This window comes from Acyrthosiphon pisum, chromosome A2 (genome assembly GCF_005508785.2).
Source record: "Acyrthosiphon pisum isolate AL4f chromosome A2, pea_aphid_22Mar2018_4r6ur, whole genome shotgun sequence".
NCBI lineage: Eukaryota > Metazoa > Arthropoda > Insecta > Hemiptera > Aphididae > Acyrthosiphon > Acyrthosiphon pisum.
The window spans coordinates 83,266,095-83,284,632 of record NC_042495.1 but is presented as its reverse complement, the minus strand read 5'-3'; the positions used below and the strand labels follow the sequence as shown (position 1 = coordinate 83,284,632).

The 18,538-nt window shown below is 30.5% G+C and overlaps 1 protein-coding gene across 1 annotated transcript in view; it reads left to right on the top strand.

The window, feature by feature from the left end:
- Positions 1 to 2,138: 2,138 nt before the first annotated feature.
- Positions 2,139 to 18,538, top strand: part of LOC100168564 — a 94,405-nt gene continuing 78,005 nt past the window's right edge. Inside the window, exon 1 of the mRNA XM_001947243.4 lies at positions 2,139 to 2,559. Within this exon, the coding sequence (XP_001947278.2) occupies positions 2,464 to 2,559 (96 nt within the window). The 5' untranslated portion in view covers positions 2,139 to 2,463. The remainder of the gene's footprint in view (positions 2,560 to 18,538) is intronic.

Genomic DNA, 18,538 nt, shown 5'->3' with positions numbered 1-18,538 from the left:
AGAGGGGACTGATGTCTCCATATAGTTTTAAGCGTTCCATATATATTTTTATGTATAATGTCTAATGTATAAAATCCTAATTTGTTAAAGGGGACGCTTTTTAACCACCGTCAGAGGTAGGGGGACTGAGTCCTCTTGCGTCTCCCCCAATTATTTAACTCCTGCATACTAGTATAGTGGCTACAACACGATTAAGCATAAAACAACTTTTTTACGACACGATTGAACACATTTGTCGGCGTTGATTAAGCATAAAAATCTCTGCTATGTTGCCATTTTTAATACTAAAATATATTATACAACAACTATTTATTTTAATACTTATATTATAAATTACTCATGAGTGGATTCTACCAGCGCGTACCTGGTATATGGTACGTGCATGAAGTTGGCCCTCCCACCAAGACCAAATAAATTGAAAATTATGTGATAATCTAGCAAATTGGTTTTCAAAATTTGCAAATTATTTCACAATATAATATAAAAAAAATAATATGGAATTTCACGCAGCCCCCTCATAATATGTAGACGACGATTTCAAAATTATACAATCATTTTAGTGCCATTTTGAAGTACATACACGAAAAAATTAATTGTGCTCCAACAACACAAAAATAATCAAAAATAAAGGTAGAATTTTTCCAATGCTTGCAGTTCACTTTTAAGTTTTTTTATTCTGACTAATCAATACCTAATTATTATCTATTTATTTCTTTATTTCGTATGGCAAAAGTACCAAACACATATCACACGAACATAAAGTAATATTATAAGATATAATACATAACTAGTCATTAAATATATATACATAAATCAATGTACGAATAAATAATATGTAAAATAATAAAAATAAATTACAAGTCTAAGTTATGTTCATTTAACCGTGTTATAATTGCCTCTCTGGTAACGAGATGTATACCTATATAGTCCCTTGTTCCCTTGTGTAGTTCTTATGTGTGCAAATGGCACTATAAACTAGTATAAAGATAGTTTAACATGTGACTGCGGAGAAACAGAACAAAATATAACTCGCATTGTTGAATTAGTAGCTAAGTTGAGCCCAAATAAAAAATGGTAAGAAAGCGTCTCAGCTTTCCATATTTTATTAATCCTAGTCGCATCCCCAACAACTATCGATATAATAATTTAACAAACTACAGGATAATATTAATCATTATTAATAGGTAGAATATTAACGAAATATTTCGTTAAATATTTAAATAAAATATTTCATTATTAATAGGTAGATTGCCTACCTAACATAGGCGCAAATAGGGGGGGGCTTTAGGGGCTAAGCCCTCCCAAAAATGTCTATAGCCCCTCCAACATTTCCTACGTTTTGTTTTAAGCTTATTCAATATTATCAAAGTAAGGTTTTAGCCCCCCCCCCCCAAATCCCAAACGCCATTTGCGCCTATGCTACCTGATAATATGGACTTAGAATTTTATTCCGGGCAACGGAAAAGTTGAGATAAATTTTGAACTCCGCATACACCGAATATTAAATAACGAATTGAAGAAAGTTTGAGTCATAATATAGAGTTGGTACATTTAACAGGCAACGAAGTGCACGGGATCAGCTAGTATGTCATGACAATAACAACTACATATTAAAGTATTATATACCTGAAATTCTGCAACTGTATTATATACCAAGGTATATAAATAATAATATGTTATTCGTGATGATTCACGTGGTACGGGGTGCATGGCATCATGTTCATAATAATATTAGGTATATATAGGTATATGAGCAAGCGAGTCGGAGCTTTTGTGCTCGCGGAGGTGTTTTGTCTTTTGAATTGCGTTTTAATATTATTATTATTATTATTATACATCATAATATGATATTATTATAAAAGCGAAGGGAATCCACTCGAAGGCGGGTCCCGAAACGCCGGAGAGGGCGTATTTATGTCGTCTCGTGGCGCGCACGGTAAAAGACGCCGTCGTCGTCGCCGTCGTCGTCGTCGTCGTCATCCGCGGTTTTCGCGGGACACGCTTGGGCGGACGAGGCGGCGGCGGGTGAGCGCGAAAGACGACGGTCGCGCGCCGGGGGGTGGGATGGGGGAGGCGTCGTCGAATAATATTCGCGTCCGACCGACAGCGGCGGCGGCGGTTGCGGCGGCACATGTTTTCGTCGCGCAGTTCAGTCGGCTCCGGAACGCGACCGCGTGGCCACGTGTTCTGCTGCTCGTCCTGTTTCCGCCGCGTACCGCTCGTCCGACCGACCGTCGCCGCCGCCGCCGTCACACACGACGAATGTGATCATCACCACTGCGGCGCCACGTCAATAAATTATTATCTCCCATTGCAGCGATACCGCGGTCACCGCGCACCGTTTAACATTTTAAAAGGTCCCGCAGCTGGACGGTTTTCGAAAAGCCCTCATCGTTGTAAGATACGTTACTATAACTGTTACGTTGTCGCGAGTCCACCAAGTCGGGTAACGATCTACCCGACATGGACTTCCAGAGCGCCATGGAGACGTTTGCCGAAGCGTGGGTGGTCGCCAGTGCCAAAGGCACGTTTACCTATCCGCCGATCAACGGATTCCAGGTCAGTTTTATTATTTCTGCTCCGGCCACGTAGTATATTATATTATAATATTGAGTTTCCGAAAACTGAAGTTATATAATATTTTTTTTGTGATTACCATTACGGCTTCCCGATTCGCAACCTCGGAGCATCGCGAAACCATTCCCATTTTAAAATATTATATACTTACTGCACAACGATATGACATGATAATATTATAATTTATAACATCGTCTTAGAGTCAAGTGATGAAGTATTTTACCATTTACGCAGCTTTTACAAAATACATATTTTCGATCTGGATTAGGCGTATAATAATATCATGTTCTATAAAATACTAAAATTATCAGCGCACCTATATAAACATGACACAAAAAACTGAATATGATAATAATATTATTGTATATCCCAAATGTGTAAAAATTATACGAGAAAAAAACTACGTTCATTACTCATTCAGTCATTCGATACACAGCACACACGCTAAGTCTGAGAAAAACACTTTGTTCCAACATTTTGTATTTGCGCGCGTATTACGCATGATAAATCATCGTATTCAAGCTAATCGTAAAATTTTTTAACTGGCGTCCCAAACTTAAATTTGCAACGTCGAAAACTCGTAAAAAAATTGCGTGGCTTATTAAACCACTGTTTAATCATATCCATGTGTATATTATTATTAATATCTGATACAATGATATTAATAATAAATATTTCGTAACAGAATTTAATTACTGCATTAGTATAATAATATTCAAATTAATATCGAGCTTAAGAAAACTTATTTTTAGATTCAAATCATTTGTAAATGTTTAGTTTTAATTGCTATTAATGTGTGCGTTTATTTTTGTTCGAATAAACTAAAATGAGATCATTTACATAATATATAAAAAAATAAAAATATAAAATCCTGACAATTAATAAAAGTTAATTATTTCAAAATTAATCATTGTAAAAAAAAAACCCAATGACCTTTTGACGCAATCTTTTGAATGCATAACTACACAATAAATATTTAAACAATAGGTAACTGCTTAAATATCACAAGTACCTAGCTATATCGCTACGAAAATGCACAAACTTATTCTGTTCAAGGTTTTTTAAAAAAATGTGATCTATACCACCTATAATCTTGAAATCGATAAACTTTTATTTAATGACACAATAATTTTTTTCACATTTAATGCCCAATATTACCATTAATGTGATTAAATTAGTTTAAGGGAGCTGGGAATACGTCGTGCCAATTGAAACTATATATTATTAATTGAACATGACGCGCAAATAAAATATACCTAATTCACAAATAAATTATACAAATATAGGTGATATAAATTAATGTAAAGACAAGACTTATTATTTCATAAACTTTTAACGTTATTCAATATATTTTTTTACTTAATTTGAATATATTTAATAATTTGTAATTTTTATAACATAGCAACATTATTAAGAATTTGAAACTATACTTATACTGCAACGAATTAAAACGATATATTATAAGCAAAGTAATATAATACATTATATCTATTATTTTGTTTTGTAATTACCTAGGTATAATAATAATAATACGTACTTCAAATTATGTAAATAACAATTTTTAAAAATGTTCATAGTTTTTTGAATAGTTTTTGAAATAATGGCGTTACTTGCCTTAATTTAAAATGATTATCCGTTATAGTATGATATTAGTTACTGCTGAAGCGTAATACCATGGGTTTTGTCCGGAATCCGTCAACTGGTGGTTTAAAAGTTTTTACCCTCGAAGTACTGCCACCGTGCGCAACAATATTATGTTTTCACTTCGTAAAACGTGCACGTTATGCAACAGATTTGTTGAAAGCTAAGCTAATCTGTCGCAAGTGTAAGTGTAACTCGGTCGTAAGTGCGAGAGAAAAATGAGAAGTAGGGTAGAAATAACACACCTGCCAACACTCGAGACGGCTATATTCGCTCTATTTATTTAATTTATTTTCACCCGTTAAACGTCTCTATTTTGTGTCTTGTTTATAAAAGCGCAAGCACTTGAACGACAGCCGTAAAAAGCTTTTAAACGGTAAAAAATAGATCAACTGGTTGTGCTTTTCGAGTGCTTATTACCACATTATTTTCACTGTAGAAAATAAAACAAGAGCCCGCTGTTATATTAACAGCTAACCAATCGACTTTCAATAATATGATATTATGTTTTCTATACACGAAGTACGTCGCTTTACTAAATCGAGTAACTAAACACTATCGCGTCGTATGGGTTATACGCCAAAATAAGTATAACATCCGAGCATCGTGTATTATATAAATACTTTTTTTATTAGTTTTGACATTTTATGATATGCGCACATTTCTGTTTGTATATTGTACATACAACATGGTATATTAGTAAAACGTATACCAACACAAGACCCTGATGTTTAATATTACCACATAAAACAATACTGTCATCTCCGTAGTGTTTGAGATTATTCGGTTACAACATACAATGTAAGTTGTACCTATATTGCATGGTGTTTAAAATTAACTTTATTTTTTATAAAGACGGATTAGGAAACATTCAATATTGTACTCTAAGGTAAAAATTTAATAGGTATTATCTAATAAAACAATGTATACAAACATATTTGAAAATTAATTTTAACCTCAGGTACTTATATAATATATATATATATATATAATATTATACTCTATATTCATTCACACGAGTTATAATTAAATAATGTACATGTTTATAAATATTATATAAGCAGTACCTAAGCACTTCTAAAATTATTGATACCATTTATTTTTAATTCCTCAATATTGCAATAAATGCAAAATGTATAAATTATTACAACTGTATTATTGTAAAAACTATATTATAATATAAAAAGTATATAGGTATATTATATTATTATATTAGATACCTAGGTACCTACAAGAAAAATTTAATTTTATCGTCAAATTAATCCAAGTGTTTTTAATTTTCTATACTGAATGTCTTCGGGCGTGTATTTCAAATAAATAAAAAATGTACACTAGAAAAAAAATAAAACCCTCTAAATAAATAAATAAATCAGTTTAAATTGATTTATGATTAGTCTAGAAATTCTCTTCACCGTGATAATTATTATTGGTTAACTTAACAGTTTTGTGAAGCGTATTTACGATAATATTACGATAGTACGTTAACACGGAATAAGCTACTGTATACCTAGTCACTACAGATTATCGTTAAATTTATAGTATCAATTGAGATTTAATAAGTATTATAATATAATATTATGCTATAGTTGCTCATGGTTTATTATTGAATCAATTTACTTTATCGCAGCTGAAGAAATTGTTTTGACGCATTTGTTATAAACGTAAAGGGGCCACGGAACGTACATTATAACATTAATTTGAATGCGATACGCAGTATTGAAGTGTTCTACTATAATAATAATAATAATAAGAAGAAGAATATTAATAATAATAATTTATAATATCAATAATAATAATATGCGATGTGTCTAATCCATTTTATTTTTTATACAACGCAATGCCAAATCACATAAAAGTCATAATCACAATTGTAGGTACCTATAGTCTATAGAATATTATGAATTGTTGATATTTATTACACGCGATTACGCGAAACACGGTGTACGCATTTATGTAACACATTTCGAGTTTATTATTATCACACTTCAAAGATATTGTGTACAAACTACAAAGACGGAAAAAATAAACAATAATCACTGCTTCTGCTATTATGTTTTGAAAACTGACTTAGATTAAAGGTAAGATCTATTATTTAGACAACCTCATGGGCTTTTTATTATATTTTACTTTTAAAGCGAGTTTGGAGTATTTCAATATGTACAAACAATTTACAATTTAAAAAAAATTCATAACTCGCTTTAAAATTAAAATATCATAAAAAGTCAATCAGATCGCCTAGATCTTACCTTTAAATATTTTATAAGAGGTCAATTCACTCTGATTTTTAAACTAACGGAGTTACACGTGTTCTGCTGAGCGTAAAATGTACTATGTTACGCACTTGTAAGACGGATACAACACATGCACGTCCTCTTAAAATACTATTGCGATACGATTTACCTAACCTAATAAACAATAAATAACATTGCGGTCCGTGGCTGTGTGATGTATAATTACATAGGTATTATAATAATATCGTGATGTCCGGTGTGAAGCCATTGAAGCCTATAAATCGCAACACAATATAATACCAAAATACTAATTATTGTCAATAGCTGTACTACGAGATAATGCTGCAGTACTCTGGGGGGCATATTATAATATTAGAGGCAAGTATAGGTGCCGTAGGAATGTGATTACATATAAAATGACATTTGTACGATGTACAACTCGGGACATCGCGGATTTTGGTGCGAATCACGTATTCAAAACCATCTCTCGACGTAGATCATCGACCACAATATGGCATTTCACCGCCAACGCCGCCGATACGACAGAAAACCCATTCCTCTCCGATACTGTTCACGATACATTAATATAAGCACGTGGGTAAATGTGTAATATACAACGTGTACCACGGCTGTACCACAGTATACCACGATATCATATGTAGGCCACGGGCGCGTATACACTCAATTAGGTACTGTCTAACGTTACACACGTCACATTGTAATAATAATATTACCTACAATATTAAATTATAAATTCGTGTTAGCAGATGATCTATACGCACGGTGTATACTAATAAGTATATAGTCATGTTATGTTGATATATACATATTATACGAAGGTATAAATGGACGCGGTGCGTTTCTGTTGATGATGCGGCGCCGTAGGGTCTACGCTGACCAGAGCACACCGCTGCACCGGGATTACCTCAGAGGTTTCGAAATTATTGTGCACGATCCGCTACAGATTAGGACGTCGCCGCCACGCTATATTATGTGTATATATTATATTGTATATGTGGATATATCTAACTACTATATGTGTAATAATTCCGTCGGTCTGCCATCGAATCACAATATTATATAATAGTAATATAGTCTCGTGAACCTATAATATACAGTAGTTGTCGTGGTTTTGCCCTTAGCCTGGGGTGTATTATATGTATATACACTCCTGCAGGTTCACGTATTATTGGAATCTACGGGGGGAATCGTGACTTTTTCATACATATTGCGCGGTGTAACGACGATGGCAAGAGCCTAGAACACAGGGGTCTATCTTGCATATAAACAGCGATGATACAATCTCACTTCAGAATCATGTAAACCAGTAAACTTCGTAGTTTTTGTATATATTATATTAATGTTGTATCGTTCATATCGGTCAGTATGGTCATTATAATGATATATTGTAGAGGTTTGGGTTTGCGAAAACGTCACCACGGGGGAAGGATCCACCTAGGGAGACAGCGTTTATTATTTATCCACCCTCCTCTGCTAACCCGTGTCGAACAAACTTAATGTAGGAATACTAAGTTTATTATGTTCGGGTTGCGTTAAAGTATATAGTGAAGTATAATCCGTTTAAAAGGGGTTACGCGTGTGTACACTAAGGTGTCGTATTTTGATTTCTAGAGGTGTTTTTAAGAAGGCTTTATTATACTTGAATTTAAGATCTTAGAGATCTCGCACACGCCGCCGAGAAAAGATTTTCAGATTAATTTATTATAAGGTGAGCAGTATAGAACCGGGTCACGCAGAATACTATTATTATACAGAAAAACTACACTGTAAAAATTACAAAATAAAAGTATATATACTAGCCTATAGGCTCTTAGAATCTTAGATGCCTATTATTAAAGTGAATGAATATTTTAATAAAATAAGTTTGATTTACTTAACGTTTTTCATTAATCTAGGTATAATACAGTTATGACAGTGGGTACTAATATAAATACAATTAAGGGTACGTTATTGTAGAAATTTGTTTTGTTTTTTTTTTTTTTTGTGTATATATTGATTACATAGTTACTACTTAACTTCTTTTTTTGAGCATTGTACTATGAACAGTTAAAGTATGTTTAAAAATAATTGCGTAATAGAATATTGATTTACTGAACTAACCTATCTTATATAGTTATACCGCAATAAAAAATTGCGTTTTTTTGTTTGATAATTCAAAAATATGTTTAAATTATTAATTAAATTTGTATTTATTAAATTCACTTACCTACAGTTCTATTTCTATGTACAGAAATTGTCCACATAAATAGAATATATTTGTATCACCTTTAACGTATTAATTTAATCATTGGCGAATTCGATCATACGATGATGATAACGTTACGCTTAGATCGTATGTTTATAATATGTGTAAAGGCTGAATATTTTGACAATTTTTTTCGCCAACCGAGTTAACAATATTGGTATATTTTTTGGAATATAATAAAAACGCTTTGGTTTTTTTTTCGCACTCAATAAGAACAAATCAAATATAATGATATGTACGTTCATAAATACATTTATGATGTTATACACCACTAGTTTTTTTTAACGCCTACAAACAGTTGTAAATACGTACCACGTACGTATCCATGACTACATAAACAGGCATGATCGCTAGATTACTGCACGCATATTTTATGCATATATTATACTTCCCCAGACTAGGAAGAAACACTAATATACTAGAAAATATGTTCTTCACATTACAATTATATAGGAATTATACTGTTTTGGCCATGTCTGAGGAAAATGCGCAGTGATAGGAAAAAATGTTTTTTTAGTGATCATGCCTGTTTATTTAGTCATGTACTTACCTACGTTTATTTGATGATACTTGATTAATTATAGTGTATTTAGAACTTTTACATGGTATTCTACTACTGATTACTATTATAGTTATTAAGAGCTTATATACAACTTGGTATTTTATGAATAAATTGAAATACCTTTATAAATGACGAGACTGTTTTATTTTTGTTTTTTTTAATATTTGATATTGGCGTAGCTAAAAATATTATATATAGGTATAGGTAAATAGTTTATTAGAAAATCCTAATTTTTTTTTAAAAACTATTATAGATGATAGGCTTATATATATAAAAAAACTGTATAAAATGTGGAGATTTTTCCAATCTTTAGCAGAGACTTTATTTGTCATTTATTATTTTTAACAACTATATATAATAATATACGATATACATAATATTATATTGAATTGTACATATTGGTCTATAAATAAATGTCAATGTTGGATTATCACGTAAGGTTGTCCTTTAAAATAAACCTACTTGATCTGTACGAATAATGTCTCTTTTTCCTCAAATATATACATGAATTTCAGAAACCTTCTGTTCCGAACTAAAAACTTATGACCATAGTACCAACTATATTATTTTATGTTTTTTAATCATTCGCAGAGATTTTTTATTCTGATCTAGACTTACGAGAACAATAATAATTTATAATAGATGCATATTCAACGAACAATCCTGATGTTTAAAACACTAAACCACGAGTACGCCACTCGTCGTGTTAATATAAATAAATAATCCGCGGTAGGTTAATATTAAATTATATTCAAAATGATTAAATATGCAAATGAGACGCGTGTAAAAACTAATTTTATCTTATGTGATTTTTAAATTCTTAAAAAATACCAACAACACGATTATTGGTTTTCGATTCGTCGTGCCGCGCTGCTTGAAATAATAATGTAAAATCAGGCACTTAATAGTAATTAATGTGTCTCGCGATCGGCAACCAATTGATATACAAAATAATAATCGCAATATACAATTTACGATTAACGTGAATTTATAGAGTGTGGATGTGTGGTAACTGTATTATTAATATCATAGTGCCACTCAGGATAATTATTTGTCTAATGATTAACCAATGTATCCGATCACTTATTGTAACCGATTCACGTGCGTATGTGTGCGTATTATTTTCGACTGTTTCTACAACAACTTGAACAAAATAAATAATACGAAAAACGCTGTTAATCACTTCGCGATAAAATGGTTTTTTTTTTTAAAAATGTATATGCAATGTACATTATACTATTATATTAAGATACACCACGTCGTTAATCATTCGACCGAAGAAAAGCATCCGTTTAAAATGATCAATAATAATAATATAACCAACACTTGTATAATATTTAACAGCACCATACTTTGCATAGGAATTCTTATTATCGGGTCACATGATCCGATGATCGGTGAGGACAATCAAGCTTTTCATCTGTTAAACAACTATAATATGTTATATCATTACAACATGTGTAGGTATACAATAATTGATTCCATACGATTCCAAACGGAAAAAAAAAAAGGTATACAGTCATTGATAAGATATGCGCCGCAATAACAAAAATAAATTCCTATAGAATAACAATCACTGTCTTAAGTTTTGGTGCTGATTCCAAGTACCTATATATGTATAGTGTTTTAAAGAAGGGAATAAATTTGATAAATATTGTTGAATTACCTATTCATGTATATTGTGGGTTATCACTATATTATATTCTCCTCAAACCGATTCAAAATCAAAATATATACCTAAGTAGAAATTCGATTCGTATACAACGTAGATACCTGTATCCTTTTAACATAGATATGTTTTTGGGCCGGGTATAATTGTTTTTTCTAACCAATTTTTGCGAAGCCGATTTTTGTAACACCTGGTTTCCCAGACAGCATTTTTTTATTTAATAATATTATTATAACATTATAATAACGAATAATATTAGTATAACGTTATTATAATACTCTTATAATATTATCATTACAAAATTTTGTGTGGGTTATTACCCATAGAAACGTAAATCAACGATACTAAAAAAAACAAACTATATTAAATTCCTAACGAGATGTAGCATGGTATAATTTTGGATGTGCACACTGCACGTGAATTATAGCATGCACCCAAAATTTTAAAATGGAGGGGTAAACAAATAATAAACATCAGATGATTAGAATAATATACGTGTTATACTTAATAAAGGTACCGGGTCTTGCCCAATACTATGGTAGGTACCCCAAATTTTGGGACGATTTCTAATAGGATTTTAAAGTTATCTGCGTGGATATTGAATACACGGGGACATTTATGATTTAAAATATCGTTGTCGATAAGATTGACGTATATTATCAAATCATCAAAAATATTAAAATTCAAACAAATATTTTATAGTTTAGCGGGCTATGCGCATTATTGTTACCATATTATAATAAGCTGCAGACAAATCTTCGGACAACAATACATAATAATATTATATTAAGTACGGCAATAGGTGGTTGTTTCTCTGGGCGTCGAGATTTGTATTTATAATTTTGGTAGGTAGGTAGGTCTGTAATTTTTTCCTCCTCCTTCTTTAGATTTATCGTAATTCCACTTTGCACAGTTCCGGATGACGTCTTGCGAAAACCGCAATGTTCTCACGCATTATGACACCTGTATATATTTAATATAAATAATAATACTCAGGCTACCCTCTCGTCGAAAGCACTGCTCCACCGGCATTATAATTGTCGTGTGTCTTAATGATGACAATGGTTTAACTTTTCGGTTGGACGGTTTTTCACGCCGGATGCCTGCAGCAGTCGTGCACTCGAATAAGTGCCAATTTTCCCGAAACATTTTACACGTCTAATGCGATTATTGAAATCAACTGTGTTTGTATTCCGTTTATTATTATTTATTATATTTGTTTCTTTAATAACAATGACGTTTTGATTTTTTTCTTCTCTCTCGGGTTTCGTCACCGTCATTGTTCTCTCATGTCGCACACACGCTGCTCACCGCGATCTTATTTTAAAGCTGTATATTATTATTATTTCCGCGCTAGTATGTTGTATAATAATACTACTCACGAGCAGTGGAAAAAAACAAAATAATAATAATAATAATAGTATCACGCGTGTCAACTTATTTATATTTATATATATACAGCGTATTACGGTTTCTTTTTTGGACTCTGCGTGGATACTCTGTGAGGGGGAGGAAATATGGTAAAACGTCATAAATTTCTCTTAAACTAGATAAGGATTTTCTTCCGGCGAACTTTCGCGCGCCACACATAAATCAAACTTTATACGAACAATAATAAAATGTCTTTGTGATTACGAATTCACGGACTGCGTGCGGTCGATGAGTAAAAGATAAACTCGTCACCAGACCCTGCTGCAGCCCTCCTCATACATAATATTTGTATTCTATTTTTGTTTGTTTTTTTTTTCGTACGAGTGACCCTAGACAAGTATAGTTTATCAACATGTTTTATTATTTTAACAAGAAATATGATTTACGCGCGAATATAAAATCATATTAGGAACAAGGATCATGTGATACGGACGTGTGTAGTTCGATTTCTAATAAACGATGGATTTTACCTTGAGTTTGCTCATATATATATAATGCATAATTATCGTAAATCAGTTTTTGTTTTGGTTTTTAAGCCTAACATCAAATATTCATCCAGTGACTGTTATTATATAAGAAAAACGATTGTACGTTTCGACTGAATACCAATGCTGTCCTGCAATCGTAGCCTATACAACAGTCGCTGTGTTGTGTGTACCTACTTATACATATTACAACGTTTAAAGATAAAATATTAAAGTAGTGTGTATAATACATATTATTATTATTTCATAGGCAATGAAAAAATAGGCATTTTCAACGACAATTAATACAAAGATAATTTATCGTAATTTGTAACAATTAGATAAATCTTCATAATTTATGCATTGTAAAATTATATTTAAAACTTTTTTTATTATTATTTAATTTAAAAAAAATGGTATATTTTATAATCTGTAATATTTTATACACAATAAGTTAATAAGTAAACTTGATAACTTAAGATTAATAAAAACATGAAAATCACGCGAAGAGGGAGGCCGGCCCATTGTGGAAACCCTCTACAGATACTTGAATATTTAAAACTTAAAATTGTTTGATCTTTTGAATGTGTACTTAATCGAATATATGCATTTATATCTAACACCTGTCATCTATGTAATATGTGGAACTAAACTTGAAATAAATTATATTGATTTGACTGAACTATTCTTGTACAGGAGCAAAGCAAAAAAAAACTATTCTACAAACAATCACACTTTTCCGTTTTCATAGATAGTCTGTGATGTGAATTTTAGTAGGTGAGATAGTAGTGATAAAAAATATTAGATGTTGGTTTTAAAAATATTCGCCAGAAACACTGCATTTGTGGATACGATATTAATATCATATTATGCCAACACTAGCTACTTGTATATAATATATGATAGTGATCTGACGAAAATTGGTATCAATTAATCCAAATTAGTTAAACGTAATATCGAGATCAATAAAATATATACGGTTACTACTCGATAATTTTGTATATTATATATGTCGAGATACGATGTTTGTTCAATTGGTGAGTTCTGATGAGGATGACGCACGTTCAAAAAAAATTTACTAAAACTACTTTCAAACAAACAGCTTACGACCAAACACATTTTCAAAAACAGTCTAATCACGCACAGTATATCCATTTATCGTGCATCTGGTGGTACACTTGGAAATCACAAAACACGTTACGACATTTCCGATGTTACGTTCGGATATAGGATAGTATAATATTGTGTAATATAATTATTATTACATGCTATTATATCTCGGGGGACAATTTCCATTAAATTTCCACTATTTAAATTCACTATTTCTTCAAGTTTCCTTATATTATTTATGCCGGTAAAAACTTCATTTACGGTGATATTTTTTTTTTTTGACTTTCTGTAACGATTCGATTGTATAAAGAAATATTATGAACGATGTGAACCCATTTCCATGTAGATCCAAGTGTATTATGCTGGTTTATTTTTTATAATACTTTACGTGTATTATACTATTATACAGAGTGTACAGGTTGACGTGCACAGCTGTGAAACACTCAATACTGTTCGCGTTACATACACCACGTATTTCAATTAGTATTAGTCAATTCCAAAATGTCAATAAAGTGATTTAAAGGCATCACAGAATACTGATACCTATCTTACTGTAAGATATCCGTTTCTACTTTCTATAAGATAAGATTATATTACGCCGTACTTTAAAAAAAAGTATAAAGTTTATGTACACAAGACGACGACATCTATACTTCCTCCGGTATAAATAGTGCTCAGCATGGTACCTATACTTACTTATGATATATTATATTATATTAAAATAATATGAATCCATGGCGACCACGTACGTTGGTCGTAGGTATACCATCAATATTATACCGTATAATATTATTATAATAATAATATAATATCAATTATGTAATTCGTTATTTGATTATACACATTGCAGAACATTGTACAGCAACGGTTGTAGTACCTACCTATATAATATAGTATGCACTATGCAATGCACCTACACAGACATTTAATAGTATTATATGTATAATAGTATAATAGTAGGTAGGTATTGTGGAAAAACAGAAATTATTTTATAGCGATGGATGTTATTACGCTTATTCGTGGAAAGAATTTAAATAAGTGCTTATACGAAGTAGTATAGTGCCCGTGTATTACAATAATGATAGTACGCGGGTGGCGAATACCCAGCTGTAAATCGGAACTAAATAACAACACCGTGACATTGTAAAAAAGGAAAATAGGTGTCAACGTTTTTCCGCTACCATTGTGTTGTATATTGCACCCGTTCATCGGTGTATACTGTATATATATATATATATATAATATGCTATGTATACGTATCAACAGATATTTATTCTACAGGACGACGCTAATAAATAAAAATACAATTTACGGTATTCGATTATTCCGTTTCAAAATCGCCTCTTCTTGGTTGGCTGATTCGGATCGGTCCACCATGATCTGCTATAAAGAAGAGAAATAATACCTTATAACGAGCGCAGCGAAAAAAAAAATTGACTGCGAACAGAAAGAAGATGACGAGTAATAATAATAATAATAATATAATAAATACATATATATTATATATGTAAGAATAAAATGAGAAAACGACCAGATAATAATGGCAACGGATGAAAAATACCGTCACACGATCGGTGTACAATGACAAATTAGTTGGGTTTTTTTTCTGCTCTATTCCACCGCCATCGTCTTTTCCGCGGAGGCGGCGATTATTCGCGCTGTTTTGTGATGCTATATAATATTATATTTGTTATAATATTCTATAATAATATATAATACATATATATATTCCGGTCGTGTATAGGTACATACTTTTAATATTATATCGTTATTATACGAGACGGAACAAATATGGTTTCTCGGAGAGGCTAACAAACCGACAATGAACCGTAATCGCCGACGTTGATACACGAGTATTACCTATAAATGTGTTACCTATAATCCGTGTGTCCACGAAAGCATGGCACCTACAGTCTATAATTAAATTGCCCATATTATTTAGTACCCTATACATATTTCTGAATTCTGTTTACGGGACATGAAACTAAACTATTGAATCATCTATCTCCCGCAGACAGAATTCTAGATACAGAAGTCCTAGAAGAATAGGGTAAGTAAAGATACAATAAGGCGCCTCTAAAATATATTTATGAATGTACATATTATGTGATATACATTTGTGATGCACATAAAGTGCATATACAAGATACAGTGTATTATTTGCAAAATCAATATGTGTATCGAGGGTTATATTATATTCATATACCTATTAGGATTTATTATTTTTTTATTAAATGTTGTGTAAAAATAATTCTAAATAGTATTAAATATTTTATAAAATAACAACAATATAGGTTCTTTAAACTAGAGACATTATGGGTAAGCTAATTTGAATGAATTTGAACATTTTAATAAATCGAAACCAACGTATCAATAATAGGATTCAATTTTAAATAGCTATCTTCAGTCAGTTGTTAATTATTAAGCCATTAAGTTTGCGAGTCTATAAATCACTTGAAAAAAATTGGCCTGTCCAAAAAAATAGACGTTGCTATTCAAAACAATTAAGTATTGCCGCACATGCGCGTACTGAGAGGGTGAAAGATTCGAAGTGTTCCAATAAAATATTTATATAAATGTGTGTATTCTTATTATTTGAGACTTGAGTATCCCCCAGCTTAACAAAAAAGTCTTGTCGAAAAATCGAGTATTTCCTTAATGTATATATATATTTTTAAAATCGTAATAATCTTTAGGCGTTGTTTAGGTACAATATTGTTTCCCATACAATATTATATATATAAGTATATTTTTCAAATATTTTTTCAATATTAATGTTTTAAATTTAGAAATGGTAACAAAATATTTGAAATATTGTTGAAGAGAACTGATCTGTATTCCATTAGTTTAAACGTAATAAATAATAATACACCTTATGTTTATAATTATGTATTATTACCTATTAGATCTTATAACTTAATTGGCTGTGTATAGTTATTCCTAAAAAATACCGATCATAGAAGAAAATAAACGATGGACATATGTATTTTGTTTTGAAATAATTATCAATTAACCAGTTTAGAACCAGTTTAAACTTCTAGAGTTAGATTATAATAATAGTAATAAAAATAAATTATTATTTATTTATGTGTAATAGTGTTGTATAAAATATAATACATGTAGCAATTTTTATGGAAAATTATCTCTAGACCTCATTTTAATTAAAAATCGTAATTATATTTGATTACAATTCAATGATGTTGTTTTCTTATTGAATAATGAATACCTATAATTCAATAAGCTATAGCGATTGAACATTTTATTAAAATATATAATACATTATACATATCACTTATTAGTTATATTTACTCTGTATTATCAAGTTTTCATGTTAAAAATTAAAAAAAAAAAACAATATTAATAACTTGGTAGAACAGTGGTTCCCAAGCAAAGTGTATTCTATGGGGGGAGCGGGGAGCTCTAGAACAATGCGTGCTAAACTACAGTATTCGATTTATGAAACCAACGAATACTTTTATTTTACATTTTTTGCAGTTCTTAGTAAAACACAAGTAATTCAAAATATTATCTAAAGACATTTTGTTATGTTTAGTATACAAATATGAAATAAGGAACGCTCAAAATTTAAAAGGTAAAAAAAAATTGTATGCAGAATTTAACCAAAATCCTGTCTTATATTTTTTGCATATTTAAAATAAATTAATAGTACTAGCTGGTATGTATATAGCTCAGCACTAGTTCACCGATAAAAACCATCACAAACGAGTTATTTCAAATTGTTTGGTTATAATCTATTAAACTTTGGATTATTAAAGTCCCTTAAAATATATTATATTTCTAATGAAAAAAAAAATGGTTATTTTTTATAACCATTATGGCATTATTAGGGTTAAGTGTTATTTTTTTAAAGAGCATTTTTTAGCTATTTTTTTAGAGTGTTTTTCGATAGTCATTATGTAATTTAAATAATTAAATCATGTTTACTAATCACTAATTATATTTTTGTATTATACGCGATTATATAGCATATATTTCTCTTTATTCTCTACACCTAACTCAACTATTTTAAAATCTAAAACATTCAACATTCATTATTAATTTAGATCAAATAATTAAAACTATTCGTTTTTCAGAAGAAAAAGGTACGAAGGTGCTTAATAATATTTTAATGTACGTTTATAAAATAACTCATGTAGTTTTGTACAAAACTTATGCAACAATAATATGTGTGAAGTTGGTACATGCATATAAATAAATATACAACGCCATAATTCACTACTACTATTAGTACTATTTCTAATAATGTTCTATAAAAAAATTTAATATACGTAGGTAATTATTTTTTAAAATGTCTAAATTGTTTTTAACGCTCTGTATAATATTAAGTGAAGTACAATAATTAATATTTATGTACTAAATATATACATAGGTATTATATATAAAACTAGTAAAAAGTCTGAAAATATTATTATTTTTATTCAGCTTATAATTCTTTGATTAACACGTTTGTTAGTTTAATAGGTCAAAGTTTAATCAATTAATCGAGTAATATGTTTAAAATGATATGAGTATTTGTTTTAAATAAAACACTAGTACTAATATAATAAGTTGTAGCTTAGTAGCTAC